A 14,887-nucleotide genomic window follows, 5' to 3' on the forward strand; every position below is an offset into this window, starting at 1 on the left:
TACTACATTGCTAAACTTTATCCGAATACGAATTTTGGCTCTGAAATTACTGGGTGGTGAGTCTTCCAAATTTCACCCTATCATTAAGAGCGCCAGTAACGTAAAAAAATCTAAATTGGGCTATAAACTGTTTTAATTTGTAAGTCATGCGAGTGGCTGATCAAACGAACCAACTTCGGCTATCCATTTAACCCGGTTCCAGTTTTAAAAGTAGTGCAAAGAGCGAAGTTCAAATCAACTACTTAGCTGTTCGCATTAAAGGGCACACTGAGGTGCAAACGTGATATCTGTACTCAGGGTTGCACACGAGTTTAAAACACAATACCAACATCCAAGCTGGTACAAACTTTCTCGAAAAAGCTGTGTAAAGCATTCAAATCAAAACCCCCTAAAACCACCGTTTCGTACGACTTTGCACGCATGAATTACTATTGTATGCCAGCTCGAAGGCACGAGCCCATAATCGTTTGCTCAAAGCGCCTCTGTAGGCGAATTGCGCAAACGGTGATAACTTTGCCAAACAATCGTTCAATTTCTTACACACATTGAAGTCGCTAGTTGCTTGTCTGTTCTCTGTGTTTGAAACACGATGTTCGAGCTTGTACAATGCGCTTGTGTACAAACTTGAGTACGATTCAGCTTAACAAAATCAGCATTGATTTCTTCACGATTTTGTCTTCGATTTACAAGTGCATTTTTTCTCACAAAGGGGGCCACATTAGTAATTTTTACTCATAGCGGAAAAGAAAGTTTTCTAAAATACAAGTCTCGAACTCGTAACTGTCGTTATATGGTACTCGTAGAAGTCGTTATATACAGAGAATTTACAGAGGATCAGAGTACAGGTTCGAGTCCTATCTCTGCGGTAATTTTTTAGCAAATTTCCATTTTTGCTATACCTGTTTCGTCAGTTCTTTTCCAAGCTGTTTACCCTTTGGGTGCTGATAAAAAGTTATGATTTTATTGAATCGAAAACCAATGAAATTTTAACCAAAATTAAATTTTCAACAAAGAATATAATTCTGCGAAGGCACAACAATCGGCAGCTGCTTCAACGTTGACGATTCCCACCTTCACCTTCACGCGTGGACTACTTTTTAGTCTTTATGTGGAAGATCCTCGAATCTATGAATGATCACACCGAGTATTCTCCGGATAATCACAGTACTTCCTCTCGTCATTCCAGTGCAGACCGGCGGGGCAGCTCATTACCACTAGCTTGCCCCAATTGCATGTCTGGAATTTTCCGCAATCCGTTGGGTGTGGGTAATGAATGACACGATTCGGGTCGTTAACAGCCGGACAATTGTAGTTGCTTTCCGCGCAGTAACATGCCGCAACGGTCAGTACTAGAAGTAGGGCTAGGTATTCTAAAGAAATGATACTTGATTAGTCAGTTGCTCAGCAATTAATCACTAACTTGGGCGGAATTACTTTGCATTGCTTCTGTGCGCACTTCCTACGGGTCGAAATGATACTATTGGGAATAGAATACAACATAATTGCTTATATACGTCGCTCCATCGAGTACTTACTATTTTAATCATCAGAATAAATATGAATCTCAATCGAAACTTATCAGTGCTCATGATAAGTGCTATTGTTAACCTGTTGAATAAAGTTTATATACGATAATCGAAACTTTCTTCATACGGTTTTACGGCAAAAGTTTTTCGATTCGGCGAAATATCTATCAATCAACCAACAAACACCACTATCGGATACTTGAATGTCACGAAACGGCAACAATATATTGCGCATTCTTTTTGTAAATTATGCCTCTTACTTTAAAACCTACACCACGAGGATTTTTTTTGCGATGAAGGAAAAATCAGTTAGCTTCTATTCAAATTACTGCTCTGCGTGGATTGAATTTAAACTCAAAGTAGAAAACTCGACTTGGTAAAGTTTCAAAGGAACAACCGCATAATTTTATGATTTATATGTAACAAACTGGAGCATTATCAAATCGATTAATAATGAATTTGCTCAGTTCTATTTATACCAATTTTATTAGGACGATGATTCAAATCTTCTCCGGCCACCACCAATCCTGAGGTTGTGTGGAAAAATATTTCCAAATGGATTCCGTTGCGATCATGAAACGGGAGATTTTTATTTTTGACGTAGGACTACGTCTTTTTTTACTATACTCTGCTGGGTGCAGTTTCAAAATTTCACAGCACGAAAGTGTAATTACTCCAAAGTTGATTTCCTAATAACTTTTTCCCTTGTTTGAGTTATTACTTTTATTATTTCACGAAACGAATTGAAATAGGTGTAAGATTGTTGTCAATTTCGTAAACGTAAACGTAAAAAGGAGCGATTACATCATCATTCAGTTGCTCGTCGTTTGTCCTGGAACAAAACATACCGTAAAGTGAACCACAGGAGAGTAATGTGTACAAATTTGAGGTCTCTGAATATATTTCCATCTTGATAATGTATGAAAAAATATTCGATCCACCTAAAAGTCAGTTTAAAAAACTACCACACCAAAAACAATTGGATCGATTCATTTGGCGAATCTGAGAAAAAGGAATTTTTCAAACGTGATATCCGAGTCGGTACCAACGATATTAATTTATTTATTTTTTATAAATAGATTTAACTAACGACATTTATATATGTGTTTTATGTTATGTATAGTATAAATATTCTGATTTTATATATCATATAGCCGTTTATTTAAATTTTACTCACACAGACTTCATTTACAAAAGTCTAGCCGTAGTTTCAGTGATTTTTTATTGTCGATCCAGCAAACAATTGAAAATAACTTTTAAGGTGCAGAAATGTGCAGAATTCCATATTGGTTTTTGAAAAGTAGAGAAAAAATGCTATAGATTCAAATAGTATTGAACAGTTGCAGCCCCTTCCTACCGATCCAGAACTCTAATCGCAAAACATCATCATTGCGCCATATATTTTGTATGGAAGGATGAAAAGAAAGTTTACAATACCCTATCTTTGAGAGGATATGGGGAAATTATTTCTTATTCAAAAATTTGTATACTCTGAACTGTAATCCTTCACTTATCTGAGAATTTAAAAAAATTAATACAGGGCAAGAAAAAAGTTTTTTTTTTAGATTTCTGCCAGCTTGGCATCACTGTGCGTCGGTTATGTCATTTATATGAGTATATATCCGGAACCGAAAGTGTTCGTCGCGAGCCTTTCGAAATCGATTAGTGAATTCGTAATAGTTTTCCAACAAATCTAATAAGTCGAGATAATTGAACATAAAGAAAAGAAGACGTTTTGCCTTTCTCATATAGAAAGGTTATGCAATCACTTGAAAAATCGACTAGTGAAAATTGGCCCGGAGGGCCAAGTGTCATATACCATTCGACTCAGTTCATCGAGCTGAGCAATGTCTGTGTGTGTGTGTGTGTGTATGTGTCAAATAATCTCACTAGGTTTTCTCGAAGATGGCTGAACCGATTTTGACAAAATAGGATTCAAATGAAAGGTCTCGTGGTCCCATACGGAATTCCTGAATTTCATCCGGATCCGACTTCCGGTTCTGGAATTATAGGGTAAAGTGTGTTCAATATTGTACACCGTCACTTAAACCGCCGAAGCAAAAAACGTGAAAATTTTTCTAAACTGATCTCAAAACTACACAAATCGATAGTCATTATCAGTAGGCAACTAAACAAACCGATTCCGGCTATCCTGGTTCCCGGTATCCGGTTCCGGAAGTACCAGAAATAGTGGTCATATATACCAAAATAGATCTCACTCACTTTTCTCAGAGATGGTTTGACCGATTTCCACAAACTTAGATTCAAAAGAATGGTCTTTCGGTCCCATACGGAATTCCTGAATTTCATCCGGATCCGACTTCCGGTTCCGGAATTATAGGGTGCGTACTAAAAGAGTTTGTGTGTCATGTTAGTTGGTGGCCGTACGAACCGACTTCGATTATACCGGTTCTCGGGTTCCGGTGCCGGAAGTGCATATAATAGTGAACCCATTTCGTTCTTTTAAGGATGGCTTACGCAATCAAAGCACTGTTTTATTCTGTATGTTATGCATAAACAATCACTTGGTTTCTTTCAAAAATCGAAGAGAAATTTTTTGAATAGAATACCACAATATTATATGTACATGAGAAAGGCATCATTACACCACTAGGTGGATCAAAACAGGTTTTTTGCACTAACTTTCCTCGGAGATGGCGCGACCGATTTTCACAAACTTAGGTTCAAATGAAAGGTCCTGTGGTCCCATACGTAATTCCTGAATTTCATCAAGATCCGACTTCCGGATCCGGAAATATAGGGTAAAGTGTGTTAAAAATTTTATACCATCACTGAAAAGAGCGAAAAACCGTAAAAAGTTTTCTAAATCGACCTCAAATCTTTTCCAATTGATAGTTTTTATCGGTAGACGGTCAAACAAATCTATTTCGGTTATTCTTTTAAGAATCAAAGAAAAATAATTTTGAAGAATTCCACAGTATTATATATGATAGTATGATTGATATGAGAAAGGCATCATTACACCACTAGGTGTTTTAAAACAGGTTTTTATCAGTTATGTTGCTCATACGATTGCTTCTCTGGAACCGGTAGTATTCGCCATTAACCTTCCGAACTTGATCAATCTACCAAAAAAAAGTTTTCAAACAAGCCTTGCATAGTGGAAATCAATTTAATCATATCCGAGAACATTTAACAGTTCGGCTGAAAAGTTCGTATCGTTTCTATGAGAGGGCGCCACTAGAATTAAATCCATGCCATTTTCAGTTAGTACCAACCTTCAAAAGATACGTGTATAAATTTGACAGCTGTCTGATTATTAGTTTGTGAGATATTGCATTTTGAGTGTAGCTACTTTTGTTATTGTGAAAAAAATGGAAAAAAAGGAATTTCGTGTGTGAAGTGGGAATTTCGGAGTGAAGTGATGGAGCCATGTTTCGTCCATTGTTATATATCGACGAAAAAAATCGGTTTTATTTCGATATAACAGCTCCAAACACTGCTCAGAATCATCAATTCGTTGTTGTTTTTGATCGATTGTGAGCTCACGCGGCACCCATTTTGCACAAAGCTCTCTCATATCCAAATATTCGTGAATAATATGTCCAACACGTTCCTTTGATATCTTTAGGGTGTGAGCTGTCTCGATCAACTTCACTTTACGGTCATTGAAAATCATTTTGTGGATTTTTTTCACGTTTTCATCGGTAACAGCCTCTTTTGGACGTCCACTGCGTTCATCGTCTTCGGTGCTTATATGACCAGTACGAAATTTTGCAAACCACTTACGAATTGTTGCTTCGCCCGGTGCAGAGTCTGGATAACACTCATCAAGCCATTTTTTGGTATCGGCGGCACTTTTTCTCATCAAAAAGTAGTGTTTCATCTACACACGAAATTCCTTTTTTTTTCATTTTTTTCACAATAACAAAAGTAGCTACACTCAAAATGCAATATCTCACAAACTAATAATCAGACAGCTGTCAAATTTATACACGTATCTTTTGAAGGTTGGTACTAACTGAAAATGGTATGGATTTAATTCTAGTGGCGCCCTCTCATAGAAACGATACGAAGTTTTCAGCCGACCTGTTAGTGAATACACTGCGGCTAACGCGGTTTTTTATGCGGTTGTTTTACGCGGCTTTTTTACGCGGATTTATGAAGAACGCAGTTTTTACACGAATTTTCTATTAAAAAATGTAGATATTTTAGATTACACCAGATCTCGACTTTTCATGCACTTTTAAGACGATGTAAACGAAATGTAAATTATCGTGAAAGTTGTTTAAAGTTATAGCAATGCCTAACAAAATGAACGACCAAAATGGTTAAAGCCGGGGTAAAAAAACAAATAACGGTAGGTCTGTAGTAGCACTGGGAGAGAAATCTACCCTGCGAAAGCGTTCTAGGGTTGATGAAGGTATTCACCACGAAACTTTTTTTTGTCCGACACGTGTATGCGTCCCGGTCAAAAAAGTATTCCGGTGTCAAAAGGTAACGGACTGTTTAAATCGCACTTAAAGATTATCCCAATTTTTCAACCAAACTGATGAAACATTCGTCAAAGTTGACATGCAACAAGCTCCAGAACCGATCGCTTGACCCCGCTCCCACCGGACCAACACCTGCAACCATCCCCCGAAAACAGAACCGGGACCAGGAACACGGCCCGACACCCGGAAAAGTCACCCGTCACCGACCCAGCACCTAAGCGGCCATCCGCCGGGGGTGCTGCCCCCGGGGATGTTACCCGCAGCCCGAAGCTGTTACATCAAACCCAGATCAACACAGATAAAAATAGATATTTAGCCTTAAGCTTATCAAATCTATGAAATGCATAACATGTAATGTACTGACTCGATGTAAAAACTCCTCCTTCCCTATAAATCCCTCACCTTATACTTCCCAACCACCCCCAAATCCCGACCCCAAACTGTTACAAACCCGGTGAACGACCAGAATTAGGTTAAAACCGGGGATAAATAAACGATATAATAATAATAATAATAAGCTCCAGAACCGGAATTTGCATCGTAAAGATTCAAAATAGATGGTTGGTTCAAAAGAAACATGTCAAAATGTACATAAAAACTCCTCTGTTGGCAGGTTATTTTCACCTGTAGCGAGTGAAGTGAAAGTTTCATCGCAATAACATTATTAGTGCTGAATTTACATGAATGAATAACTCTAAAATCATTCTTTCTTTTGGAGCATGGTAATGAAAAACAACAAGTTTGGTAAGATTTGGCTTCATGCCACCATCATAAAAGCATACTGGGATGATATGAGGATGATCCAGTATATTCAGTCCCCAAGGAAACGACCAAAAAGATAGTAATGCATTTAGAGTTTTGCATGTAAAATTTAGAGTTTTGCATGCTGAAAAAGAAGGTCTAATTCTACGAAAAGAATGTAATACCGACGCTCTTCTTATTGTTACTTTTTCTGCATGTACTGCTGCTACTCTCATACCTTATGATAAAAAAAGAACCGGAATTTTAATTTTAAAATTCCCACGCTTGTCCAATCGGTAAACTTTTATTCTCTCAACGTTGGCAACACTTTTATACACATTCTGTCAAATTTTGACGCATATCGTACGATTAGTTTTTGTTTGGCGTCTATACAAAGAAGTTAAAAAATTTTCGTGTGGCGATTTTTATAATGGATGAAAATTTAGAACAACGTGCGTGCATCAAATTTTGTGTTGCAAATGGATTTAAGTGTTCCGAAACGTTGAAAATGTTAGAAAAGGCCTTTGGTGAATCGTGTCTAGGAAAAACACAGGCATACGAGTGGTATAAACGCTTCAAAGGTGGTCGTACAAGCTTGGATCATGATGAGATCCCTGCTTCAACAGACGTCGCAGTCGAGTCAAAGCGTACAGAACGATTACAGAATTCGAGAGTACGAGAGTAATTTAATAAAATATAGTTTGTTCCTAAAGAATGGAGATGAAGTTGTGTAATATTACATTGTGTTTTCCCGACCTATCCTTTGTGAGTTCATTTAATCGCTCGGGTAGGATGCAGTTGTTCTAGATACGAGGTCTGTTCAAAAAGAACCCGGAATTCTCATTTTTCTAAAAAAATATTTATTTATTCGTCTACATCTATATGGTCCCCTTCAAAGTAATCCCCCCTAGATATAATACACTTATGCCAGCGTTTTTTCCAGTCTTCGAAACACCCCTGATAGTCACTTTTTGTAATGCTCTGTAGCACTCTCAGCGATTCTCCCTTTATCTCTTCAATCGATGAAAAACGCTGTCCTTTCATGGGTCTCTTCAACTTTGGGAACAGGAAAAAATCACACGGAGCGATATCTGGTGAATAAGGAGGTTGGGGCATGATTAAAGTCTTGTTTTTAGCCAAAAAATCGTTTGTTTTTTTGATCAAAATTCAGCAGTTTTGGAACGAATTTTGCTGCCACTCGTTTCATGCCCAAAACATTTGAAAAAATATGATGGCATGAGCCAACTGATATGCCAACTTCATCAGCAACTTCTCTTATAGTGATTCGGCGATCATCCATAATCATTTTTTCCACTTTTCCCACATTTTCATCGATTATTGACGTGCTGGGTCGACCGGAGCGTTCGTCGTCTTCAACGTCTTCGCGGCCATCTTGGAAACGCTTATACCACTCGTAAACACTTGTTTTTTTTTCATAGCAGACTCACCGTAGGCTCTCTGTAACATTTCGCACACTTGGTTACACTTTATTTCATTTTTCACGCAAAATTTAATACAAATTCTTTGACTCTTCAATTCTTCCATTGCTTAAACTAACAAAAATCGCCGAGCTCAAAAAAACACGTCTACACCAGCCGCTACAAGACAGAATGTAAACAATGAATACAGCTGAAAATTTCACCATACATTAGGGACATATGTATCAACACAATAAAAAAAAAATTTTGACCACCGGACTCTCCAGACGCGCGCAATTAAAAAATTCCGGGAACTTTTTGAACAGACCTCGTATAATACTCGGTTGGATCTTAAAGCTCAAAATAGACTTGGTGATTTAGATTGTACTATTCAGGACAGTCATCCGTGGATCCAGAAACTGGATTCAAAGTAGCACTAAAAGATCCGGGATTTGGGTTGGAAGTAGCACTAGAAGATCAGGGATTTGGATTCGCGGTAGCACTGGAAGATCCGGGATTTGGGTTGAAAGTAGCACTAGACGATCCGGGATATGGATTCAAAGTAGCACTAAAAGATCCGGGATTTGGGTTAGAAGTAGCACTAGAAGATCCGGGATGTGGATTCGAAGTAGCACTCGAAGATCCGGGATTCGGGTTCGCGGTAGCACTAGAAGATCCGGGACTTGGGTTGGAAGTGGCACTAGAAGATCAGGGATTTGGATTCGCGGTAGCACTTTAAGATCCGGGATTTGGGTTGGAAGTAGCACTAGACGATCCGAGATATGGATTCGAAGTAGCACTAGAAGATCCGGGATTTGGGTTGAAGGTAGCACTAGAAGATCCGGGATTTGGGTTCGCGGAAGCTCTGGAAGATTCGGGATTTGTGTTGGAAGTAGCACTAGAAGACCCGGGATGTGGATTCGAAGTAGCACTCGTAGATCCGGGATTCGGGTTCGCGGTAGCATCTAAAGATCCGGGATTTGGGTTCGCGGTAGCACTAGATGAACTGGGATTTGGATTCGAAGTAGCACTAGAAGATCCGCGATTTGGGTTTGCGGTAGCAGATTTGGGACTTGGAATTGGAGAAGCGAAAGGATGGATGGAATTTTTTTTTAAATCGAAAATTCGTTAGAGTGGACTTAAAACCAAATTCGAAATAATTCGACGTTTCATGCATTTCAAAGACAAGAAAAAAAAGAAAACCGGATATCTCGGATAATACGTGTAAAAAACCGCGTAACTTCGGAAATCCGAATAAAAAATCTCGTGAAAAAGACCTCACTGTATTTACATTGTACGTTATATGTCGAACAATTGGCGTTAGGATATGCGCATAGAGAATTAAAGGTCGTTCATTGAATTACATCGTAGTTAAACTACACTGCTTTTACTAGAGAAAACCCAGATAGTTTTATAAATGATGAAAAGAATTAGCATAAAAAAAAGAATTATTGTTTTTAAACGAGTGATTATAAGTTGGTAATCATTGCCCATTTTAGTTCACCGCTAAAGGCTGTAGTCTTGAAGTTCAGAGACAATGTTTCGCATTCGACTGTAGTTGACAAATGTGGACTGTTTGCTAGATATTTCGCCAGTGTTTTTTCATCTCACTCACCATCTGCTATTGAGCTTGAAAACGCTGTCCGTGATGTTCCTGCTGATGTCATCGATATGGATGTTTTTGTTATCTCAGAACAAATGGTACTTTCTGCCATCCGGAATGTGAAATCCGTATTTACACCAGGTCGAAGCGCAATGCCTTCTGCAATTTTGAAAAAATGTTCGGATATTTTAGCAGTCCCACTAACATATATATTCAATTTGTCGCTTCAGCACCAAACATTCCCTACTGATTGGAAAAATTCCGTTATGTTCCCGGTTTATAAGAAAGGTGACAAGTGTAACGTTGTCAATTACCGAGGAATCACGTCGCTGTGCGTTGAATCTAAGATCTTTGAATCACTTATCAATGCAAATCTTTTGTCAACTTGTCGCCATTATATAAGCAATTGCCAGCATGGATTCTTTCCCGGTCGATCGGTTGAGACTAATCTAGTTAGTTTCACGTCTTATTGCACCGAGCAAATGTCTAAAAAATACCAGATTGATGTGATTTACACAGACCTTAAGGCTGCCTTCGACTTAGTTAACCACGAAATTTTACTTACTAAGCTTACTAAGCTAGGTTGCTCGATTCGATTTTGTCAATGGCTTCGATCATATCTCGTCAACCGTCAAGTTGTAGTACAAATTGGAAGCACGGTATCTAATTCATTTACCAACAGCTCCGGAGTTCCTCAAGGAAGCACACTTGGACCACTTCTTTTTTCGCTGTTTATTAACGATGTTGTCTTTGTCTTACGGCATGGTGAAAAGCTATTGTTCGCCGATGATTTGAAAATATTCCTCGTTATTCGCAAAGAAGCTGATTGCCAAGAATTGCAGCATCTTGTTGATATGTTTTTTGAATGGTGTATACGAAACATGATGGTTCTCTGTGTTACAAAAAGTTATGTTATCAGCTATTATCGTACGAGAAACAAACTTAGTTTCAATTATACTGTGGCTGGCACTGAACTGCAACGTGTGGACCACATCAAGGATTTAGGTGTTATTCTGGATGAGAAACTAACATATACTCGTCATCTTGCGGCTACGATTGACAAAGCAAATCGGTTACTCGGATTTATATTCAAAATCTCAAGAGAATTTCGTGATCCACTCTGTTTAAAGGCGCTATATTGTTCCTTGGTACGATCGCAGCTAGAATTTGCTAATGTTGTTTGGTGCCCTTACCACGTCACGTGGATTCAAAGACTTGAAGCTGTTCAACGAAAATTTGTACGTTATGCATTACGTGAACTGCCCTGGAGCAACCCGTTGAGTTTACCGCCGTACGAGGATCGTCGTCAATTATTAGGACTTAAATCTTTAGCCGATCGACGACATGCATCACAAGCGATTTTCATATCTAAGCTACTACTGGCTGAATATGATGCTCCTAATCTTTTATCCCAAGTGAGCTTGTATGCTCCTACACGTATTCTTCGACCGCGACCTTTACTACATACTGATCTACGCAATACCAGCTACGCTTCAAACAGCCCGATTTTGGCAATGATCCGCCGCTTTAACGAGTTCAGCGATTTGTTTGACTTCGTCACAACGTCATCTCAGCTTCGTCACCGGTTACTATGGCACTAAGTTGTTCATAATTATTTTTATTCCGTTAAGATAACTTGTTAGGTAGCTTTTAGTAGCTCATTAAGACTTATTGTCAGATGAGCATTATCAAATAATAAATAAATAAATAAATAAATAAATAAATAAATAGGATTAACGAAAGCCGCCATTTCTAATTTCGGAATGATACAAATAATAACGTCATTCAGTAATAGCCGTTCAACCGAGAAGGTTGTGTATAGAAGCGTACAGTTTAATAACGCTGGTTGGTTTACACGCGTTAAATACGACAACGGTTGAACTACAGGTAGAAACCTGTTGGCAGCAGCCGTTAAAACGTATAGTCGTGCTGCATAAGAGAGCCCTAGTGCTGGGCCAAGCTGGTGAAGGAAACAACAAAGGGCGTTTCCCAAACTCTACCCAGGCCGCAATATACAGCCACAAGTGCTGAGCAGGAGAGTGCAAAGGCACATCGAAGAGGAAGAGTGCAAAGGCACATAGAAGCAGGAGAGTGCAAAGGCACACCGGTGCGAAGGCACTTCGGTGCAGAAGCATATCGGTGCGGAGCACTAGGAAGAAGGAGACAAGACAACTCGGTCTTTCCACTGCCATACAACACGCAGGTATACACCGGTGACCTGCGCTGGTTACAGCTGGCGAAGACGAAAGCAAATCGGAATTCGAGTGGTGCTGGATGTCAGGTAGCAGTAGCATCACATCATATTCTATCGCTACAGTGAGCTTCAGCATTGTATCAACGTCCAGATACATCCAACAAGAACATCTAGAGCAACGAGGATCTACACGGCAGTGCAACGGAGATAGACAACAATTTCAAGGTAGAAGTTTTTTCTTTTCCTTTTGATTGAGTACTGTGTAGTGTTGGTTTCAAATTTTATTTTAAAGTTTAGTTAAAAATTTTAATGTAATGGATGAATCCATGGACGTAAATCCTAGCATGAATCCGATACCCCCACGAACGAAAAAATATCAGGAGAGCTCTTCTGGGCCTTGGATAGTCTTTTTTAGACGTATATCAAAGCCATTAAACATTTTTCAAATTATTAAAGGTTTGACATCACGATACTCTTCAATCAAAGAGATCATAAAAGTAAATAACGATAAAATTCGTGTTGTGGTAAATAATTTGAAACACGCGAATGATATTGTCTCTTCGGAACATTTCAATAAAGAGTATAAAGTTTACATACCCTCCAAAGATGTCGAAATTGACGGTGTTGTTACCGAAGCGAGTCTTTCGGTAGATGATTTACTCAAGCATGGTGTTGGTCGTTTCAAGAACTCTATGCTTGAGGGTGTGAAAATACTGGAGTGCAAACAACTGTACTCAGTAGTTCATGAAGAGGAAAAAAAAGTTTATCGCCCATCAGACTCGTTTCGAGTGAGGACTCTGACTCTGACGAAAATAGTGAAGGTAATTCGTTTATCACTACCCAAGGGTCAGTTAAGAGAAAGAAGTCTTCCTCCAAATTACCAAAAAAGACACCTAAAATTTCATCTTCAAAAAAAGATCCCCGTGTTAAACAAAAAAAGTCAAAACCAAAGACTGTGCCTCCTGGTTTGTCAAATTCACAAACCAATCCAGGATCTAGTACAGAAAAAGATAATAATCCAGTGGGCTCCATTTCACAGCCACCAACAGGATTACTGAAGTTTTCGGAAATTGTTGAATGGATTTTCTCAGCATTCAATATATCTGAACCCTTAAAGACCCTCATAATGGCATTCCTTCCAATAGCTAGAACCTTTTTGAAGCAGTTATCAGCTCAATGGCCAATTGTCTCAGGTTTTGTATCTTTTGATGGATAATTTATCACCCGTCGCAAATGATACAATCACTGTCCTGCAGTGGAATTGTCGAAGCATCATGCCAAAACTTGATTCATTTAAAATATTATTGCATAGTCAAAAATGTGATGTATTTGCTTTATGCGAAACATGGCTTACTTCAAACATAGCTTTAAATTTTAATGATTTTAACATTATACGTCTCGATAGAGACTCTCCGTATGGTGGAGTGCTTTTGGGAATTCAGAAATGCTGTTCCTTTTATAGATTAAACATCCCTTCAACTTCTAGTATAGAAGTTGTTGCTTGCCAAATAAACATTAAAGGCAAAGATATTTGCATAGCTTCGGTTTATATTCCTCCAAAAGCACAAGTTGGACAGCGACAGCTTAATGAAATGGTTGAAGCCCTTCCTGCTCCACGATTGATTCTGGGGGATTTAAATTCGCACGGAATGATGTGGGGTTCCGTTTACAATGATAGCAGATCATCTTTAATACAAAACATTTGTGACAATTTTAGCATGACGGTATTAAATATGGGTAGCATGACACGGATCCCAAGACCTCCTGCACGCCCAAGTGCATTAGATCTATCTCTTTGCTCAACATCAATTCGACTAGATTGCACCTGGAAAATACTGCCTGATTTACACGGTAGCGATCATTTACCAATCATCATCTCAATTAGCAGTAGCAATTGCATTGCTACTTCCGCTAGTATTCCATATGATTTGACAAAAAATATCGACTGGATTAAATACCAAAGTAGTATCTCTAGTATTTTGAATTCAATGGAAGAGCTCCCTCCACTTGAAGAATATGACTTCCTCATTTGTTCGATTCTGGAGGCAGCAGAACAATCCCAAACTAAACGCTTTCCTGGGACAACGACTAACAGAAGGCCTCCCAACCCCTGGTGGGACAAAGAGTGCTCAGAGGCTAAACTCGCAAAACAAAATGCTTGCAAGACGTTTCTAAAACGGGGAGGAGGAACTCCTCAGAATTTTGAAAAACTTATGGTTTTAGAAACCAAGTACAAGAGCATACTTCGAGCCAAAAAATGTAGCTATTGGAGACATTTTGTCGAAGGTTTGTCAAGAGATACCTCAATGAGCACTCTTTGGAACACGGCCAGACGAATGAGGAATCGTACCGTGGGCAATGAGAGTGATGAATACTCGAACCGATGGATATTTGACTTTGCTAGGAAAGTTTGCCCAGATTCTGTTCCTACGCAGAGCATTATACGGGAATCTCCTCCAAATAATGGTTTTATTAATAACCCATTTTCAATGATGGAATTTTCTATAGCACTCTTGTCTTGTAACAATAACGCTCCAGGGTTGGACAGAATTAAATTCAACTTGGTGAAGAATCTGCCCGACCTCGCAAAAAGACGTTTGTTGGAATTGTTCAACAAGTTTCTTGAGCAAAATATTGTTCCGCCTGACTGGAGACAAGTGAAAATTATCGCCATTCAAAAGCCGGGGAAACCAGCTTCCAATCACAACTCATATAGACCCATTGCGATGTTGTCCTGCATCAGAAAATTGTTCGAAAAAATTATTCTACGAAGTCTCGACACTTGGGTCGAGACGAACGGTTTGTTGTCAGATACTCAGTTTGGCTTCCGTAGAAATAAAGGGACGAATGATTGCCTTGCATTACTTTCGTCTGACATCCAAATTGCCTTCGCTCAAAAGCAACAAATGGCATCTGTATTTTTAGACATTAAAGGAGCATTTGATTCA

General features: G+C 38.8%; 1 protein-coding gene and 1 long non-coding RNA gene across 2 annotated transcripts; one reads left to right on the forward strand and one right to left on the reverse strand.

Moving 5' to 3' along the window:
- Positions 1-939: 939 nt before the first annotated feature.
- On the reverse strand, positions 940-1,508 carry LOC131437449 (uncharacterized). Its single transcript, XR_009230765.1, has 2 exons — positions 1,435-1,508; positions 940-1,370 (listed from the first exon to the last, which is right to left on the reverse strand). It is a non-coding gene; the product is annotated as an uncharacterized LOC131437449 (long non-coding RNA).
- Positions 1,509-7,329: 5,821 nt separating this feature from the next.
- On the forward strand, positions 7,330-8,881 carry LOC131434326 (S-antigen protein-like). Its single transcript, XM_058600994.1, has 2 exons — positions 7,330-7,405; positions 8,538-8,881. Exons 1-2 carry the CDS (start codon positions 7,330-7,332, stop codon positions 8,879-8,881), a joined length of 420 nt encoding a protein of 139 aa, XP_058456977.1.
- Positions 8,882-14,887: the final 6,006 nt, after the last annotated feature.

This window comes from Malaya genurostris, chromosome 3 (genome assembly GCF_030247185.1).
Source record: "Malaya genurostris strain Urasoe2022 chromosome 3, Malgen_1.1, whole genome shotgun sequence".
Lineage (NCBI taxonomy): Eukaryota > Metazoa > Arthropoda > Insecta > Diptera > Culicidae > Malaya > Malaya genurostris.